The 19,117-nt window shown below is 32.8% G+C and overlaps 1 protein-coding gene across 1 annotated transcript; it reads left to right on the top strand.

The window, feature by feature from the left end:
• The first annotated feature begins 10,292 nt into the window (after nucleotides 1-10,292).
• On the top strand, nucleotides 10,293-18,498 carry LOC126707666 (disease resistance protein RGA2-like). Its single transcript, XM_050407486.1, has 9 exons — nucleotides 10,293-13,950; nucleotides 14,059-14,344; nucleotides 14,456-14,612; nucleotides 14,897-14,958; nucleotides 15,277-15,363; nucleotides 15,461-15,569; nucleotides 16,578-16,690; nucleotides 17,465-17,667; nucleotides 18,004-18,498. Exon 1 carries the CDS (start codon nucleotides 10,381-10,383, stop codon nucleotides 13,798-13,800), a length of 3,420 nt encoding a protein of 1,139 aa, XP_050263443.1. The 5' UTR covers nucleotides 10,293-10,380; the 3' UTR covers nucleotides 13,801-13,950; nucleotides 14,059-14,344; nucleotides 14,456-14,612; nucleotides 14,897-14,958; nucleotides 15,277-15,363; nucleotides 15,461-15,569; nucleotides 16,578-16,690; nucleotides 17,465-17,667; nucleotides 18,004-18,498.
• The last annotated feature ends 619 nt before the right edge of the window (nucleotides 18,499-19,117 follow it).

The raw sequence follows: 19,117 nt of genomic DNA, 5'->3' as shown, positions 1-19,117 counted from the left end.
GATGTATTTGATTTGATTTTGATAGAATGACAGATGTGGTAGACTTTAAACCTAAGATGTCTAATTTCATGATAAGATTACCAAAAAAAAAAAAAATTCATTATAAGATGTTAATTGGTTTTTGGTGTGGGCATGAAGTTTGAATTATACATCTTTTATTCGACGATAAAAAAATTTTACTAGTTGAGTTAAGTGAAAATGTATTTAATTTGGTAACCCATGTTAATCCTAATCAAATGGAATAAATTTGGAAATAAATAATTGGGGTTGGAGTGAATTTGGGGTTTAGAAAAATCTAAGAAAGTTCCTAAAGTCAGATTCTTCCCACCGTGTTATGTCTTCATTATTTTATTTTTTACATCAATGATAAATGATGAGGGAATTTGAACCTTAAATCCTTAAATATTTGGTTAGAAATATTAGAAGTGCTAACCAGTTGATTTGCAAGACTCTTAGTGTATTATGTGGGAGTTTGAACCTTCAATATAGCATCGTGCCACGTAAGAGAAGTCATAGCATCTTGAAGTTTGGATATCATTGATTTCTCTCTTATACACATGGTGTTTTGGTGGTTGTGTGTGTGTGTGTGTTTCTTTTTTTGGGGGTGGGGGTTTTGGCTTACCTCCCGTATTCTTTTAAAATGAATCTCCTTTTGTTTTAATGAAAGACTATCACATCATCCACTAACTAAATAAAAGGTGGGGATTGAAACTCACTACCACTTACCATTGTATATTTAAAACAAAATGACATATCTAGTGAAAAAAGTATTAAAGGTAAGCCAAACCCCCCTTTTTTTTAGCCCATTGTTCACTGAGAGAGAGAGAGAGAGAGAGAGAGAGAGAGAGAGAGAGAGAGAGAGGATCCATTGTTAATGCATTTCCTTTTTCAGTTTGACTCTCCTTAGCTAGTTTACAAACCAATTGTAACTCTACAGTTGCATTTCACAAGCATGATTTGCCTTAGAGAGTCTTAGTTTCGCTTGGACTATAGTCATTGGGCTTGGATAGAGAAAGGTTGGTTTTCCGTGAAGTTATACTTTAGGAACGAGTGCTTCGCTTTGTGGAAGTGTTTTTGTTGGGGCTTTTGAGTTGTTATTGGTTTTGGGCTTCAACCATAAGCTCTACACTTTGAAACCAACCATGGTTAAATTACAAGATGAGCTCATTCTCGTGTCATCTATGAGTTTTAATGATTTGATTGTTGAATTGGATTTGGATCCCCTTGTTGTGGCTTTCTTTTTCACTAAATGCATTTAAGCTTTAATGTTAATGCTAGTTTTAGATGGTTGCAAGTGGCTCTTGTGGAGGATCCCTCACAAAAAAAGTCAAGCATGCATGTGTTTAGGGAAGCGAATAATTGCACTAATACCTTGGCTACTTTCGGGAGAACATACACCAAGAATTTTGTTTTATTTCCTTATTCTCCCTCTACTTTTAAAAGTATTATTACTTTTTTATAATTTTGTGGATGTATGTTAGTCTCCAACTTCTATCTTTTTAGTTTATCTACTTCTTTATTTACCCAAAAAAAAAACTCAAAGAAATCTTAATATTTGTTTTCTATTAAGTTGATTTTTTATCTGCCTTAATTATTTTAAAAGTTACTCAAAAAAAGAAGAAGAGGTTATTTTAAATATATTTTTAGGAGTGTACTTAGGAGGTTCTATACGAAATGAAGAATGAAACAGAGTCTTCTTGAAAGAAGTGTACTTATATGGGTTTATGCATGGTAAATAATTAAACTCAAATAAAGTTTAATTTGGGAATTATTACTTGTGATATAAAAAGGTTCTCATCACTATATTCAAATGGAGAATTTCATTTCGAGAATGTGAAATTGGTAAGATTTTTTTATTCTTGCGAATACAGAACTCTTGTGATGACTGTTTGAAATCTTGAGAATTTATATCTTACCGTAGTTATTTCTTCTTTTTTGCCTCACCACTGCCACCTTCTCTCTTTTTGCTACCACCGTAGCCTATCTTTGCACAGCTGGGTTGGAAAAGAGGAATGAATTTGATTAGTGAATTTGGGAATGAGAGAGGGGATGAGATGGAAGATCTCCTCTTGGATATAGAGCTTGGCTTATAGAAGCATCTCTCTTTTGCGTTTTGTGTTTCAATAGACGTGTTTTTACTGTTACACTTACAGGCCTTGTTTTTCTTCTTTGGTCATTTGATAGGGTCTCATTCATCAATTGATGCCAACTGAAAAGACATAAAAATTAGGGCAAGACCCACAGCCCAATCAATTGTTTGTACAGGTCGGGCTTTGTTGCTCAAGGTTTTCTCATACAAGTGGGCCATTCATCAAGCCCAATTACTCCACTACACATGATGGGCCTTGCATACCAAAACTTTCTACCTTAGAGGGGCTTAATGACCCATGAATTTCACTTCATGGATTGGACCTTGTAAATTCTATTTTCTTCATCCAATAAACGGACTTTACGACCCATAGACTTTTTCTACATAGATTGGGCTCATGACCGAAAACCTTCCTCATTGCCCTTATTTGCACAAAATGGGTCACTTTGTGGAAAACACCTATGTCCATGTCATTTGCAAAAAAAAAAAAAAATCAGTGGACTAATTCGTTCCAACAACACCAAAGCCCAAGGTTCTTTTATATCAAGTAAAAACCTTGTTTTTAAGAAAACCTAATGGCTATTCGTAGGGACTTTTCATGAAGAATGTTCAAATGAGCAGAAGATGTTTTTGTACGTAAGAAACTCATTTGAAGTTCAAATGGGTAGAATGAAAAAGAAAAAAAAAAAAAAAGAAGAAGAATTTTCAGTTTTAATAAAATGCTAGAGAATTTCAAAACTTGTTTTTATGAAATTTGTAATTTAGCACAATATTAATTAATAAAAGAAATATAAAGGACCTCTTGAGTGGTTCTAGGTCAGCAAAAGCTCACTGGAGCCCTTATATTTTCGCATCCAATCAGTGTTTGCAAAGAGAAGCGTGTCTTCATCTTCAATCACATTTTTCTCGCCTAATATACCTTTGAAATGGTTGATATCATCGGAATTCAACGTTGAAAACGCTGGGTTTCTTTGAATCATCGCTGTAGCAAAGTGTCTGTAGTGGATTCTGCTTGTCCATGATTCAAAACCTAGAAAAAAAAAAAAATATATATATATATATATATATATATAGCACTTAGAGGGAATTGCTTTTAAATTTTGTGAGCTAATTGTAAAAGGTTATATATATATATATATATATATATATATATAGAGTACCTGAGGAAGAGCGGGAAATTGTCACGGAATGATCAGAAATTGGATTGGATCGAGGATGATCAAAGCAGGAATTGGATGATCAAAGGGAGAAGGAAAGAGGTGTAACACAAACACAAACACAAATGCAAACCACAAACCTCACTCAAAAACCATGAAAAATAATTTATTAGTGTTGCCAAGTAAAAGGAAAAAATAAAATTAAAAGATTCCAAACATACAAAAAAGAGTTTGAAACTACGTAGCCTCGATTGCTTAGCATTACGTTCTATAATATGTCCAATATTTTTCTGAACGCATTGCCATGTTAAAAAAAAAAAAAAAAATTCGGTTATGTAAACCAAAGAGCAGCAAAATAGCATTCCGTTTGGTAATGTTGTTTTGTAGTTTTTGGAAATACGTGCGGCTGAAAAAGTATGTAGAAATACATATAATGTTGTTTAAAAACTGAAAAAATTGCTTAAAATGCCATACCAAACTGTCAAACACATAACCACTTGAATTAAAAAAAAAAAAAAAATCAAAACACAATCATACTTAGGAAAAAAAAAAAAAAAACAAACAAACAAAATGATACTAGTAACACTTTAGTGTTTTTCTTTTTAATATATAATTTTTTTTTTATGTAAAAAGGGGTTTACGTTTTGGTAGGGATCATTGGCAGAGCTGGCTGAATACTAGAGCAAGAAATGTGGTCGCCTAAGGCTCCAAGTAAAAAAAAAGGCCCCCAAATTTTAACCAATAGGGTTATTTATAATTAATAAATAAAATAATATTTTTTTACCAAATGAAAAACAAATAAAAAAAAAGAGAAAAATGCAACGTTCACAATATTTTTCACAACACTTTCACAACTAATGTTAAGTAGTAGGTTGTTATTGATAGCAAAAAAATAATTATAGTGATATTTTCAAATAGAAAACAAAAAACAACTTAAAACCTAAGATTTGTTGTAAAAAATATTGTGAATGTTGCACTTCTAAAAAAATAAATAATAATAATTAGAGTTGAGTTAGCAAACTTTTACTAGTTCTCATTTAAGTCTACCACTAACACCGCTTTTTTACTTACAACTATCAATCTGCCATATCAACAAGTATGAAAAATTTTGTCAAACTTTTTCTGTCTATAAAATTTCTAAAAAAAGAAAAAATTATACGTAGTTCATATTAATTAGTAGTAATTTTGCATCTAATACAAGATAATCAATTTTTGCCTTAGGCCCCCAAACGCATCAAGCCGCCCCTGATCATTGGCCACAGGAATGGGTTGGATGAACAATTTATTTTTTGAGAAATAAATTCAATTTATAAATTTAATCTCAATTGTCAGATTTGAGATTTGGACTAAAATGATGCTATTAGCTAATTCCATTCTTTTTCGCTCCAACATCTTCCTTATATTAATTTCCAAAAGTTTATTTATTTATTTATTTATTCCAAGAGACCAATCTATTGCTGCAGTTATGAATTTTAAGGAGAGTCTTGTACGTCCATCTGTGGCTTAATTATCAAACCTTAACAATATCTCCACAATGTGGGTTTCAGTTAGCTCAACTGGTAAAGTCTCTGATGGTTGAATAAGAGATCTGGGGTTCAATCCCTGCCTACACCAAAAACTGATTGGTGTCTTAGTCTGATGACAAAGAGCTATTATCAGGAGCGGACGCCATAGGTTGAAACTCTCTAAAAAAAACAATATCTCCACAATGCTCATCCTTCAGCCAAACGGATTCAAAGTGAAAGGGTCTTTTTTTTTTTTTAATTTTTTTTTTTATAGAACCTTTTTCTTGTCATCTGAAACTAGCCGAAGGGGTTCATGATTGGAAGTTGACACATATAGATGATGCACCTGTCTATATTAAAAAATAGGACAATATGTTATCAATGTAAGAACTACCTTATAAAATATAAACTAAAGAAATGTATGTTACATTTTTATGCAAACCTGTGCAATAATAATTTTCCTAAAAAATAATTATTAATGTGTTGAATCTTGATAGGAGAATATAAAATAATTATCATAAAATAATAATCACCCACGTTTTAATTGAAAAACTAAAATTTACAACCATAATCATTATGGCACGTGTATATTTAATCTAAAATTTGGTATACAGCTAGTTCTTTGTCTATATCTGTATCTTAACTAGTTGGGACTTCTTGATATTTTCAAAACATCTTTCTCTCTATTGTAACTATCCAACATTAAAAAGTAAAACTAAAAATTGCAATTTGTCACCAATGGCCAACTAATAGTCATTGAAAACCACCATGCACCTTTGGTGCAGTGGTCACTCTATAAGTATAAATGCTTATGAAGTGTGGGGGGTAAGGATCGGGGTTCAAGTTTGCAGGAGGGAGTTTCACACACATATACACTTAGATTAGATTAAAGTAGAAATTCTATCTTGTAAAAAAAAAAAAAAAAAAAAAACAAACAAACAAACAGTCATTGAAAACTTTATGCTCGTAATTTGTGAATCTAATAGTCATATGTTAAGATGCATTTAGTTAATTGTAAAACTCAATTATACTTCTTTAATGTTCACGCGGAATCATTACCGACCGATACCCATATGTTCACATTAGATCTCAAAAAAAGTCATATGTTCACATACACTCAATTATACTTCACCGGAATCATTAAATTCTTCATCAATCAGGACTCTTCTTTCCACGTGAAAGCTTGAGCATTTTTCCCCACAAAAAAAAAAAAAAAAAAAAAAAGTGAAATTGAGACAAAACTTTAAGTCCCGTCTAGTACGTGCACTTAAACAATAATTTTTAGTTTTTAAACAACATTACACGTATTTTCATACACTTTTTCATCTACACGTATTTTCAAAAAATACAAACAATGTTACTAGAATAACATTACCAATCGGACCCTTATCTTTTGTTTTATTATATTTGTGGGGATAAAAAAACTAAGAATGAAACTATCAATATGTGGTTTTTCCTATTTAAAAAAAAAAAAAAAAAAAAAAAAAAACAAAATTTAGGTACATTACTTTAGGTAATGTTCCTTAAATTCCCTTTTTAAGATTCAACCATGTGGCTATTTAACTAAAAAATATACTTCAAATTCATGTGAAAAAATTCACATGGCAGAATCTTAAGAGGAAAACATAAGAAATAATACCTAAGTACTGTACTTAAGTCTTAAAAAAAAAAGTGGTTTTTAATATTTAGATTACTTACAATAGCTTTGAGTGTAATTGTTTCCTATCAAATCAATGGACCAACTCAAATCTTGTTCACAGAAGATAGAACAACTTACACACATCCAAAGTCACTATCCAACTATTAATCTAAACAAATATTATCTTAAAGTTTTGTTATGGAAAGGGCATTGATTCTCAAGAAAGAGAAGTCACCCTATGCTGACTTCTCTCAAATCTCAATAACAACTTCATCAAACTCCTTATCCATCAAATGTTGTAAAATGCTTGTATTTGGAGCTCATCATGTAATTGCTAACAAAAGGTTTTTGTAATCATGGAGTTAAATATATAAGGTGATGGGAAAAGGCAAGTATAGCTCGTCCTTGAGTGGTCGACCATAGAATGTAAGATACCATGACAATTGGGCCTGCTCCTACTCGCTCATTGTATTATTCATGGGTTGCCTTAAGGGAAGCTCATCTAGACGAAGGAAGGTCATCCAGATATGGACGACCCTTCAATACTTGGAATATTTCTAAATATCGGATTTATCTACAAGAGCTTATGGATTGGACCACGTGTAACCATTTTAGTACATGAGAAAGATCCTGATTTATCGCTATAACTTCTTGCCAAGCACTTAACTTCCAATGACAGTTATAGAAGATAAAAGTAAATATTCTAACTTCTATAGCGGTTGTAAGAGTTGAGTGTAAACCTTCTTACCTCCACAAATATGGGGGAAGTTACAAGAAAAGTAACTGTTTCAAGAGCACCCTATATAAAACATTCATTCGCGACAAGTAAAGGTAAGTTTGAGACAATTCCAAAAAAGTTGGAACTCTAGAAGTTAAGAGAGAAACTAACTTAATTATCGGAGGGTTCTTGGCCGGTTAGCACCGGTCTCATTTGATTGTTTGTTTTTCTTTTTAGGCCTTCTAAATCATTGAAGCTCGAAACATTCAGCCTACTGATTTTCTGTGCATCATCATAAGGTAAATATTTCAATAGAGATCACATTTTCAAAATGTGTTACATTGAAATTTATTTATGTTAGTGTCATGTTGAATACATTTAATATATGATTCAAACTATGAACAATCTATATTTATCTCTTTATTAAATTTTAATATTAATTTTTATCTGATTCCATTTACAGAACATCAGAAATACCCTGTTAGGCATATGCAACTAAGAAAGAATGAATAAATTTAGTTAAGGTTGCACAATCAATAAAAATTTGAAATAACTTCTTTTTATCTGTGATGTCAAACAAACAAAATTGTCTAGTGATTAAGTGTGCATTTTGATTAATATTTTTATTAAAAAAAATTTGTTCATTTGTTGAAATTGGCAAAAGTATAATTATATTTTGTATATTCAATATTAGCAAAATATAAATAAAAGAAAAGTCCAAAATAATTATTTCTTAACACAGTTTCATTTAATCATCTAATAAAATAGAACTTGATGTTTTAAAAAAAAAAAAATCATTTATGATTGATTTTGCACAATTTCGCAACAATTTCCCTGTACAACACTTAAATTTTGTTAAAAAATCATTTTCCATCTAATTGTGAAATCTAATTTTGCCAAGATTCATAAGTTAAAAAAAGTTAAATATTAAAGTTAACTTTCCTATAATCTATAATTCAAATAAAGTTTTGTATTTTATATGTCCAGTATTATTCTACTAAATATAACTTCTTAGTGTTGCCAATTAAAAGGAAAAAATTAAAATTGAAAGATTCCAAACCTACAGAGTTTGAAAATACAAAGCCTCAATTGCATAGCATTATGTTATATAATATGTCCAATATTTTTCTAACGTATTGCCAAGTAAAAAAAAAACAGATCGGTTATGTAAAGTTGTAAACCAAAGAGCAGCAAAATAGCACCTAAACTATTAATTTTGGATAACAAACAACTAAACTGTAAACACATAATCATTCGAAAAGAAAAAAAAAAAAAAAAAATCAAACACACAATCATTTGACTTGGAAAAAAAAACAAAATGATACTAGTAACACTTAAGTGTTTTTTTTAATATATAATTTTTAGTTTATTTTTTTAAATATAAAAAGGGGTTTACGTTTTGGTAGGGATTATTGGCCACAGGAATGGGTTGGATGATCAATTTATTTTTTGAGAAATAAATTCAATTTATAAATTTAATTTCAATTGTCAGATTTGAGATTTGGACTAAAATGAAGCTGTTAGCTAATTCCATTCTTTTCCGCTCCAACATCTTCCTTATATTTCCCAAAGATTATTTTTATTTATTCCAAGAGACAAATCAATTGCTGTAGTTATGAATTTTAAGGAGAGTTTTGAAGGGTGTTTGGTACTGCATTTTAAACAACAGTTTTTAGTGTTTAAATAATATTGCACGTATTTTTACACACTTTTTCACTTACATATATTTTCAAAAAATATAAACAACATTACTGGAACAACATCACCAAAGCTTAACAATATGTCCACAATGCTCATCCTTCAGCCAAACGGATTCAAAGCGAAAGGGTTTGTTTTTTTTACACAACCTTAAATTCTTGTTATCTGAAACTAGCCAAAGGGGTTTATGATTGGAAGTTGACACATACAGATGATGCACCCGTCTATATTAAAAAAATAGGACAATTATTGGTTTATATTGTACTTACTATTAATATAAGATTTATATTATAAACTAAATAAATGTGTGCAATATTGTACACTTTTATGCAAATGTGTACAATAATAATTTTCCTAAAAAATAATTATTAATGTTTTGAATCTTGATATTATAATAAAATAATCCTCATAAAACAATTGTCGCAGACTTTTTAATATAAAAACTAAAATCTACAACTAAACCATTATGACCTGCATATATTTAGTATCTGTTTGAGAACCGCTTATTTAGTTAAAATTGATTTTTTTTTACTAAAAGTAATGTAAATAAAGCTAAAAGGTAGCTGAAATAATACAGTGGAATATATGAATTATATCAAAAAGTGCAATAGGACCCATAAATAGTAGTAAAAATAAATTAAATAATAAAAAAAACTGATATTTTTTAAGCCAATGCCAAAACATAAATTTTATCTAAAAACTAAAACACAGTATACTACAAGTTCTTTGCTTATGTTTGTAGCTTAACTTATTAATATTTTTTAATATTTTCAAAACATTCCTCTCCTTGATATAACTATCCAATCATTAAAAATAAAAACAAATTGCAATTTGCCACCAATGTGCCACTAACAGTCATTCAAAACTTCATGCTCGTAATTTTGAGAATCCAATAGTCATATGTTCACATTCCTTTAGTCAAATAGTAAAACTCAATTATACTTCTTCAATCTTCACGCGGAATCATTACCGACCGACAGGGGTCCTTTTCTTTCCACGGAGTCATGTGTTCACATGCATATAGCAATGTAGTGTTATTAAATTTGCAATTTGTCACCAAATGTCACAAGAACAGTTATTAAAAACTTTTTTTTTTTTTTTTCCACAGTGTTTCCTCAAGGCTTTCAACCAGAGACTAATCATTGTTCGTACCGGGTGAGCCCACGAAGGGGTAAAGCACTGGCCAAGGAAATTATTTTCAAAGTGCAGGTAGCAGGACTCGAACTAGGGAGCACACCTAGTCGAGCCAAGTACAAACACTTTGAGACCAAAAACTCAACCAACTTGACCAACCTCCTTGGTTAGTTATTAAAAACTTTATTCACTTACTTTTTGTGAAACTAATCAGTAATTAGCCATATGTTCAAATAGTCATTTGCAAAACTCGAATATACTTCTTTACTCTTTACGCGGAATCATCATCATCAATCAGTGCTCTTCTTTCCACGTGAAAGCGAAATTGAGCAGTGTCGCCTTTACAAAACTTTATTCTTTCTTTCTTTCTTTCTACCACATTTCATCCTTTTTTTTTTTTCAGCTTTCTCTCAGTGCTTTCTTTCACCCAACAAGAAGAAATGGCCGATTCAATCCTGTATGGCGTTGCACAGAAGATCATTGAAAGCTTGGGCTCCTCCACACTCCAGCGTGTTGGATCTATCTGGGGTGTCAAAGATGAGCTTGAAAAAATAAAGAACACTGTTCTCACTATTCAAGTTGTTCTTCAGGATGCAGAGGAGCAGCAGATCCAGAACCACCAAGTCAAGCACTGGCTCATGAAGCTCAGAGAAGTAGTTTTTGATGCGGATGACTTGCTGAGCGAGTTCTCCACTCATGTGTTGCGGCAAAATGTGATGCAGGGTAGTAAAATGACAAAGAAGGTACGCGATTTCTTTTCTAGCTCAAATCAATTTGCTTTTCGTTTTAAGATGGCTCGCAAAATAAAGGCTGTGAGGGAGAGGCTTAATGATATAGCAGAGGATAGGATCAATTTCCAGTTGGTAGAGCGTCCTTCAGAGACAGCAGTTGAGACTAGGGAGAGGGAGACTCACTCATTTGTACGTGAAGAAGACGTCATCGGGAGGGAGGAGGATAAGAAGGCAATCATAGGTCAATTGTTGGACTTTGATGTGGAGGAGAACGTTTCGTTCATATCCATAGTAGGAATTGGGGGGCTAGGGAAGACCACACTTGTTCAATATATATACAATGATGAGAAGGTCAAGGCTTATTTTGAGTTGCAGATGTGGGTGTGTGTCTCTGATGACTTTGATGTGAAAACAATTGCTGAAAAGATACTTGCATCTGCAGTCGGTACAAGGCCTAACAACCTTGAAATGGATCAATTGCAAATTGAACTTCGCAAAAGTCTCAACCAAAAGAAGTACTTACTTGTGTTGGATGATGTGTGGAATGAGAACAAAGATATATGGTGTAATTTGAAAACACTTTTGTTGGATGGCTCAAAGGGAAGTAAGGTGGTGATAACTACACGGAGCAATTTGGTTGCAGATATTACCGGCACAATGCAGTATTTTCTAAAAGGTTTGTCAAAGGATCAATCTTGGTCTTTATTGAAACAAATGGCATTTGAAAAAAAGCAAGATACTATCAATCCTAACTTTGAAGCAATTGGAAGAGACATTGTAAAAAAATGTTGTGGTGTGCCTCTTGCTATAAAGGCAATAGGAAGAGTATTATACTTTAAAAAAACTAGAGATGAATGGTCATATATTAAGAATAATGAACTCATGAATGTAACTCAAATAAAAGACGGTTTTTTGCCTGTTCTAAAATTGAGTTATGATCATCTCCCATCACATTTAAAGTGTTGTTTTACTTATTGTTCACTGTTTCCCAAAGATTATTTGTTTAGGAGTGGGACATTGATACTATTATGGATAGCACAAGGATTTATCCAGTCACCAGAGGGGAACCAACAATTAGAGGACATTGCCAATGAGTATGTCATGGAACTACATTGGAGGTCCTTCTTCCAAGTAGAACATAAAGGTGGCTCCATGTATGAGAATACATTGTTTAAGATGCATGATTTAGTCCACGATCTTGCATTATCTATCTCAAGGATTGAGTGTACATTAGTTGATTCTAATACAAAACATGTCAACGAAAAAGTTCGTCATGTATCATTCCCATTTGAGAATAATTCATTCTTTGAAGAGAATTTAAACTCATTGGTTAAAGCAAAAAAGATGCGAACATTCTTATTGAGATCCGATATATTGTATGATCCAGTGGAAGAATCAGCTCTCAAAAAACTTATTTCTGCTTTTAGATATATCCGTGCATTAGATCTACACGGCTTAAAAATTAAGACGTTGCCAAATATCATAGGTAAGTTGATGCATATAAGGTACCTTGACCTTTCCAATAATGATATTGAGGTTCTCCCTAGTTCTATTACGAGATTGGTGAATTTGCACACATTGAAACTCACATGTTGTTCTAAACTTAGGGAGTTACCAACAGACATTCAAAAATTGGTCAGCCTCAAGCATCTTGATATATATTCATGTTCCAATTTGACTCGTATGCCATATGGACTTGGGCAGTTGACTTCTCTTCAAACATTATCCTTATTTGTTGTTAGTAAGGACCCCAAAGGTTCCTCCAAGCACTACGGTGGACTAGCAGAATTGAACAAGCTAAATGATTTGAGAGGAAAAATAGAGATTAAAAATTTGGAATTGGTGAAAGATGCTATCTCAGAAGCAAAGGCCGCAAACTTGAAGGAGAAGCAGCATCTCAGTAGCTTGTCATTAAGATGGAATTCTAGGCCTGATGATGTTATCAACGCTGGTGATGATGAAAATTTGTTAGATGGCCTACAACCACCCCAATATTTAAAATATTTGCTTGTAGAATGGTACGGGGGTGTGAGATTTTCAACTTGGCTTTCTTCGCTAACAAAGCTTACTGAAATATATATACTCGATTGCAATAAATGCCAACATTTGCCACCATTGTATCAATTGCCATCTCTTCGAAGGATATCTCTTGTGACAATGCATAGTCTAGAGTACATATCAGACTTGGATATCACCAATGAAGTCTCTGCTTCATCATTGACAACATTTTTCCCATCCCTAGAGTCACTTGCGCTATACCACTGTCCTAATCTAAAGGGATGGTGGAAGAGGGATATTGTTGATAACGGCGATGCAACAATAATGACATCCACATCATCATGGAGTCATCAATATCACCAACACATGTCACTGCCTTCCTTTCCCCGTCTTTCTTACTTGGCTATATTTTGTTGTAGTAAGTTGACTTCTATGCCACTGTTTCCATATCTCGAAGAACATCTTGATTTGGCAAGTGTTAGCTGGAAGGCATTGCAACAAACAATGACAATGAATACGGCAGGAGCTTCTTCACTTCCCTCCTCCATCCCTCCTCTCTCCAAATTAAGGAAATTGGATTTGTGGGAGATGCTAGACAGAAAGTCTCTGCCAGAAGAGTGGCTTCAAAACCTAACTTCTCTCGAGGAATTAAAAATTAGGGAGTGCTCTACATCTCTGTCTCAAATTCTGAGACATCTCACCTCTCTTAAGGAGCTGACCATTTTCGACTGCGAGGAAGTTGATCTATTTAGTGATGTGGATGATGATGGTACAAAATTTCAACATGTTAAGTGCCTTCAGTCTTTGACTTTTGCAAAAATTTCTAAACTCGAGTCTCTTCCTGCATGTCTTCAATCCGTTACTAGTCTCCGAAAACTCTTGATTGTCAAATGTCCCAGCTTGATGACTTTACCGGAATGGATTGGCAACCTCACATCACTTCAAAACCTCGAAATTAAAGATTGCCCTAATTTGACATCCCTTCCCGAAGGAATGCGCCGCCTCACCTCGTTACAGTCCCTGAGGATCTATAAGTGTCCCCACTTAGATCAAAGATGCCAGAAGGAAATTGGAGAGGATTGGACAAAGATTGCCGACGTCCCAAAATATTCCAATAGAGAGTATGATTAATGATAAAGTCGAAATTCAGACTTGGCAAACGAGCTGTTGCTACGGGACTCGCTGATATTGGAGTAACATTGTATTGGCAAGCCTAAAATTTCTCATGTCCCAAAATATTCCAACAAATTTCGGGTTTAACTATTGATATACTTCCACTAGGTATGTCCTTTCTACATTTCCTTTTTCAGCATTCATTGAACTTCTTTTTTACTGTTTATCTTCTTCAATGCTGATGATTTTGCAATTTATATGCAATTCCATATGCAGAATTTCAGAAGCAAACTACAAAGATGAGTCAAGGGGTTGCCCAAAATTGCTCACGTTTGGAGCAGATGCATCTGATCAAACATCAATTCTTTTCTGTATAAGTTTAATAATTGATCTCAAATCTTTATACAAACATCAATTCCATTGTTTGTCCACTGGCTCTTTCTTCTCCTCCAATGAGAAGAAATGTTTGAGTAGACCTGAAGAAGCAATTAAAGTCTAGAAAAAGCTTGGACCTTATAATTATTTCTTGTTGAACGCTTTTGGCCTCTGCAATTTTCAAAATGTAAGTGTTGATTACCTCCTAGTTATTTTTTTCCCCTTAATTTATAAAGATGGTCTTTCTAGATATTATGACTTGACAAGATGATTTACTTTGTTGGGTTGTTGATTTAAGCACATAAAGCCATAAAGAGATTGACATCTGCGATGCTAGCCGCATAGTTCCCACATTCCAAGTGCTGTGCTGAAGATGAAACTTGATCTTGATCCAAGCAAAGGTGGAACTTGGAAGGCCTGAGTTCTATTTCGAATATGGAGAATATCCTGAACAGGTCATTACTACATTTGCACTTATTTTTGGATGTTGTCATGTATTGTTTATGTATTTTTTTTTGTTTCAAGGTATTTATACTCACCTAAGTTATTTTACTTATTTTTTTGCGCTTATTTCATTAAGTTATTCTTTGTTTATGACCCCTTTATTTTTTAATATCAATGACTTCTTTTCTTATTTGTTTTTTCTTTCCTTTCTTTGGTCTTCAGTTCTTTGCTAATATTATAATTAATAAAAACAAAATGCTAGGCCAAATGCTTTATCTTGTTTACCATATTACAGGCATGAAATAGAAAGGCTGAGCAATATCTGGCTGACTTTAGTATTCCATACACAATTATAAGGTACGGTGTTTCTATCCATTTTTATTTCATCCATGTCTTATGAAATACTATCAACAATATAGTTGACTTAAGATTTAAGGGGAGGAAATCAATTTGCTTGACTTTTTCACCTATATGATGCTTGGATGATGGTTGACAATGTACATTTCAACTCAATGGGGATAAATGGGACAAGTTATTTAATTTTGCATGCAACATTACAAGTTCCATAATCTACATGATCTTCTTCTTTTTATTGAAATTCTCAAACTTATGTTTGCTAGAATGATGTTAGAGGACCATAGCTTGGTGCTAACACTCCTACCTGTTTGAAAATAGCTTTATTTTTAGGAGGGTGATACTTGGGATGTTCAAACACTACTTTCTGGAGCATCAGTCTTTTGTTCATATCAGAATATTGCTAAGGTAAAGTTATTTAATTTTTTAGAACATTTAGTTTTCTTTGCTTTTCCCCTGTTTATGTTTTGGATGATTTATTTACAATTTCATATTCGATATGCAGAAATATTTTGAAGCACAAAGCAAACTTTGAAAGGGTGCCAGCAGTAAACTAGGGATGATTAGTAAAATTTGCTCACCTGAAGTTTGGAGGGAAGGAACCTGTCCATCAGGTATATGTTTAATTATTTATCCTATTCTTCTTATAGCTCTTATGCTATTTTCTTTTGATGGGAAACATTTCAGTTGATCTCATACGCAAGATTAATTGAGACATAGGAAAAACCTGTCCATCAGAGTTGGTGCTTATTCAATCTGTTAGGGCTGTGCAATTGTGCAACAAATCAGCTATTGAAGCATAGTGAAATCAAGTTTTTATAGCTTACAATCGTAGCTTGGTTCATAAGGCGTACAAGAACAAGAGTTGAAATTATAGATGTAATGAACAATGGAATACATACATAGGTGTCTCTAAGGTTATAGTTACTTTTAGGCTGCATCCACAGGTGTCTCCTTTTCTGTCATCCTCAGAGTTCTAAAATTTAAGATTCTTTCCTGGTTTTTTGTTGCGTTAAAGATTCATTGGCCGTCTCCAATGAATTTGGGATTCATAGTGGTGATTATAGTTTTTGAAGAAAAGTATGTGAGTTGGTCTTTAACATTTGCCATTGTACTGTTGTAACAATCAAAAGTGTTAAGGATTTTAAATTTGAGATTTGGCTTGAGGAATAGCTAGTTGTGGTTAAATTTCAGAAAAGCACAGAAATATATATATATATATATATATATATATATATTAATGAGTCTATTTGGCACCTTAAGGTTGCCTTTTGCCTTTGAAGTCACCTTGGGTTAGGTGTTGCGCCTTAAATCAATAGACCTTAATTTTCTAGTAATTTTAAGGTATCAGGCATCATGCATCTTAGTGCATTGATAATTAGGTATATGGTTAAAAACTCTGCAGAATGATGGAAACAAGATAGTAAGGAATAAAGGGAAAAAAAGGTGAAGAGTAGAGATAAGATTTCCTCAGAATCAAAAGAAGACCTTTTTCATGTTTCAACAAGATAATAATTACAAGAATCTTATTGTCAATTAAGGACAACCACATAAATTTCTTAATTATCCATATCTTGCTTCCGTAAATGGCCGTACCTTCTGATATAGATTTGAATATGTAGAAACAGTTTGAAGCACAAAGCAAACATTTGAAAGGGTGCCAGTAGGAAACAAGGAACAGCTACTAAAAATTGCTCACACCCTGGGGGTTGGTGGGGATGAACATGTCCATCAAGTATGTGCTTAATTATTTATCCTCTTCTTCTAAGAAACTCTTGGGCTATTTTCATCTGATGAGTGACATTTTTGTTGATCTCATATGCAAAGCCAATTGAAGCACAGGAAAAACCTAGTGTTCTATTATTTTAATGTCTCATTTCTAGTAGTTGTAGTGCATCTTCCATTGTTATCACTAATCACAAGCCAAAATAAATTGTAAATTAATGTTATTGAGAGGTTGTGTTTGATATGGAAGAAGATTACATATATTAAACTTGTATGTTAGGTTTAGGGTGCTTCATTTTTATGGCCCTAGTGTCCCGTATGGATTAAGCGTAAGCTTAACCATGGTATATAAGCTCTTGGGCATCTTTCCTTTGTAAGCCGGTTTTCATGGGTGAGTTCTACCTATGGATTTGTATCAATCACTTTTGAAAAATGCTAAGTTATCAAAAAAAAATCACTTTTGGACATGTACTTATGCATACGCATGTTGTGGCTCTATAGACTCCTATCTGATGGTGAGCATTGTGTGGTATGTTTGGTTCATCTGATCTGTATTCTTTTAGGTTTATTTATGACCTATTGATCACTCTCTCTGTCTCTGTCTCTGTGCATGCAAGTGGCAAGTGACGATCAAGTTTATATTAAGTAAATATTATTGTTAGTTCTTAATTTTGAGACCAGTTTTTCTTCTCATACTCTTATGTCCTCCAATCTGTGATCAAATTGAAATTTAGTCTTTGGTTAATAATCTTAACTCTAATGTAGTCATCTCCTATTACTGTAGGAAACTTTAGCTTTACAAGATAACTTGCACTGAAATATGCTGGAGCTGTTGTTATGGATTTTGTGTTCAAAAAAATATCTAAAGAAATATAACATCACCTGTGAACATTATGAAGCTGCATAAACATGGGTGGATGCTATAAATGGCTGGGACTTCCTTGCTATGAGTTCAAGTGCAAGATGAGCACATTATGTTACGAACATGTAAGCATGAACTTCATTTTTGATTTAATTGATGATCATGCGATGCATTCATTTCTTTCTTCTTGGTTGTCTTGATAATTAAGATGAGTGATATATATTAGAGAACTCTCCATCTTGTTCCCGAGTGGGGAGAAAGTACCACTCCGATTGAGCTACAAAATGCAGTCATTGTATGATATAGATAAAGACATGCATAAGTAGGAAAGTTTTCATGTTTCTATTTGAATTCATAGTTAGGTATGAGTACTTTTTCTATTTGTTGTAATTTATCATTTTCTTTGTTTATAAATTCCTGAATAGCATTTATTAATATTATATATATTACAAATTTTGTAGAGAGAGATTGCGTGGAGGTTTGAGATGAGAGTGAATTCCATGTGCTGTGGTTCCAAGAGCCTTCTCAAATGGGTTTTGCAATATCATTCAGTTTTGCTTGAAGATAATTTGATGATTTTATTGGTTTAAAAAATGCTATGGAAGAAGAGGGTCATGATGCTGATGAGGCAAGCTTGCAGTACAGGTATCTTGAATTATATACTTGAAAGTTGAAACCAGTCGCGTTGATGTTAACAAGGCTTGTGGTTTGGATGGACCATGACACTTCATTGTGTTGCAGCTGGGGGATTTGCTATTTCAGCTGAGATTATTAAGCTCTTGTTTGGTGCTTCTACATTTTATTTTGTTTTGTTGCATACTGTTGACTATGTATTCCATGGTCATGTTATTCTTGTTGTTTCTCGCATTAGAGTAATCATATGAAAGGAATAGAACATGTATATATCTGGAGTGGATGTTGTTTTCATTAATAAGCATTTTGGGTATGAATCGAAACGTAAGTGAAAATTGGGAACCTCTATTTCATTTCAGTTATAATGTTGTGCTGAAAAAAGGGTACTTTTTCAATATTATACCAAATGCAACCTCAATAAGAAAGAAACTTTTTAGCTTGAGAGATTTTTTTCTAAGCATCATACCAAATGATAGGATTTAAAAAGTAATTTATATAGAAGTTAAAAAAAAAACAAATAGAAAATCCAAATGAGAGCTAAATGGGTTAAAATAGGATATTCTCCCAAATCCTTGTTATCTAGTATCTTCCAAAATGTGGTGTATAAAAAATTCTATCTATTCTTTTGTCAATCCAATGGCATTAATGCTAGCATGTCATTTTCCTTTCTTTTGTTTATAGGATAAATTAATATTTTAGTTCCAATGTTTACACTGTGTCAAATTGGTCTCCAACATTTCAAATGGTTAGTTTAATTCTTAATCTTTTGGTATTGTGTCAAATTAATCCTTATCGTTAAATAATTGAGGAAAATTGCTAAAATGGCTAATGGCCAAAAAAAAAAAAAAAAATTAGAGGTCTGTGTTTTTGTTTCTTCTCAATCAGCATATCTGGGTTTCCCTATTTCACCCTTGTATCTTCTAAATGAATATTGATTCTGTT

The sequence above is a fragment of the Quercus robur genome, chromosome 11 (assembly GCF_932294415.1).
Source record: "Quercus robur chromosome 11, dhQueRobu3.1, whole genome shotgun sequence".
Classification (NCBI taxonomy): domain Eukaryota; kingdom Viridiplantae; phylum Streptophyta; class Magnoliopsida; order Fagales; family Fagaceae; genus Quercus; species Quercus robur.
This window is presented reverse-complemented; position numbering and strand designations above follow the sequence as displayed.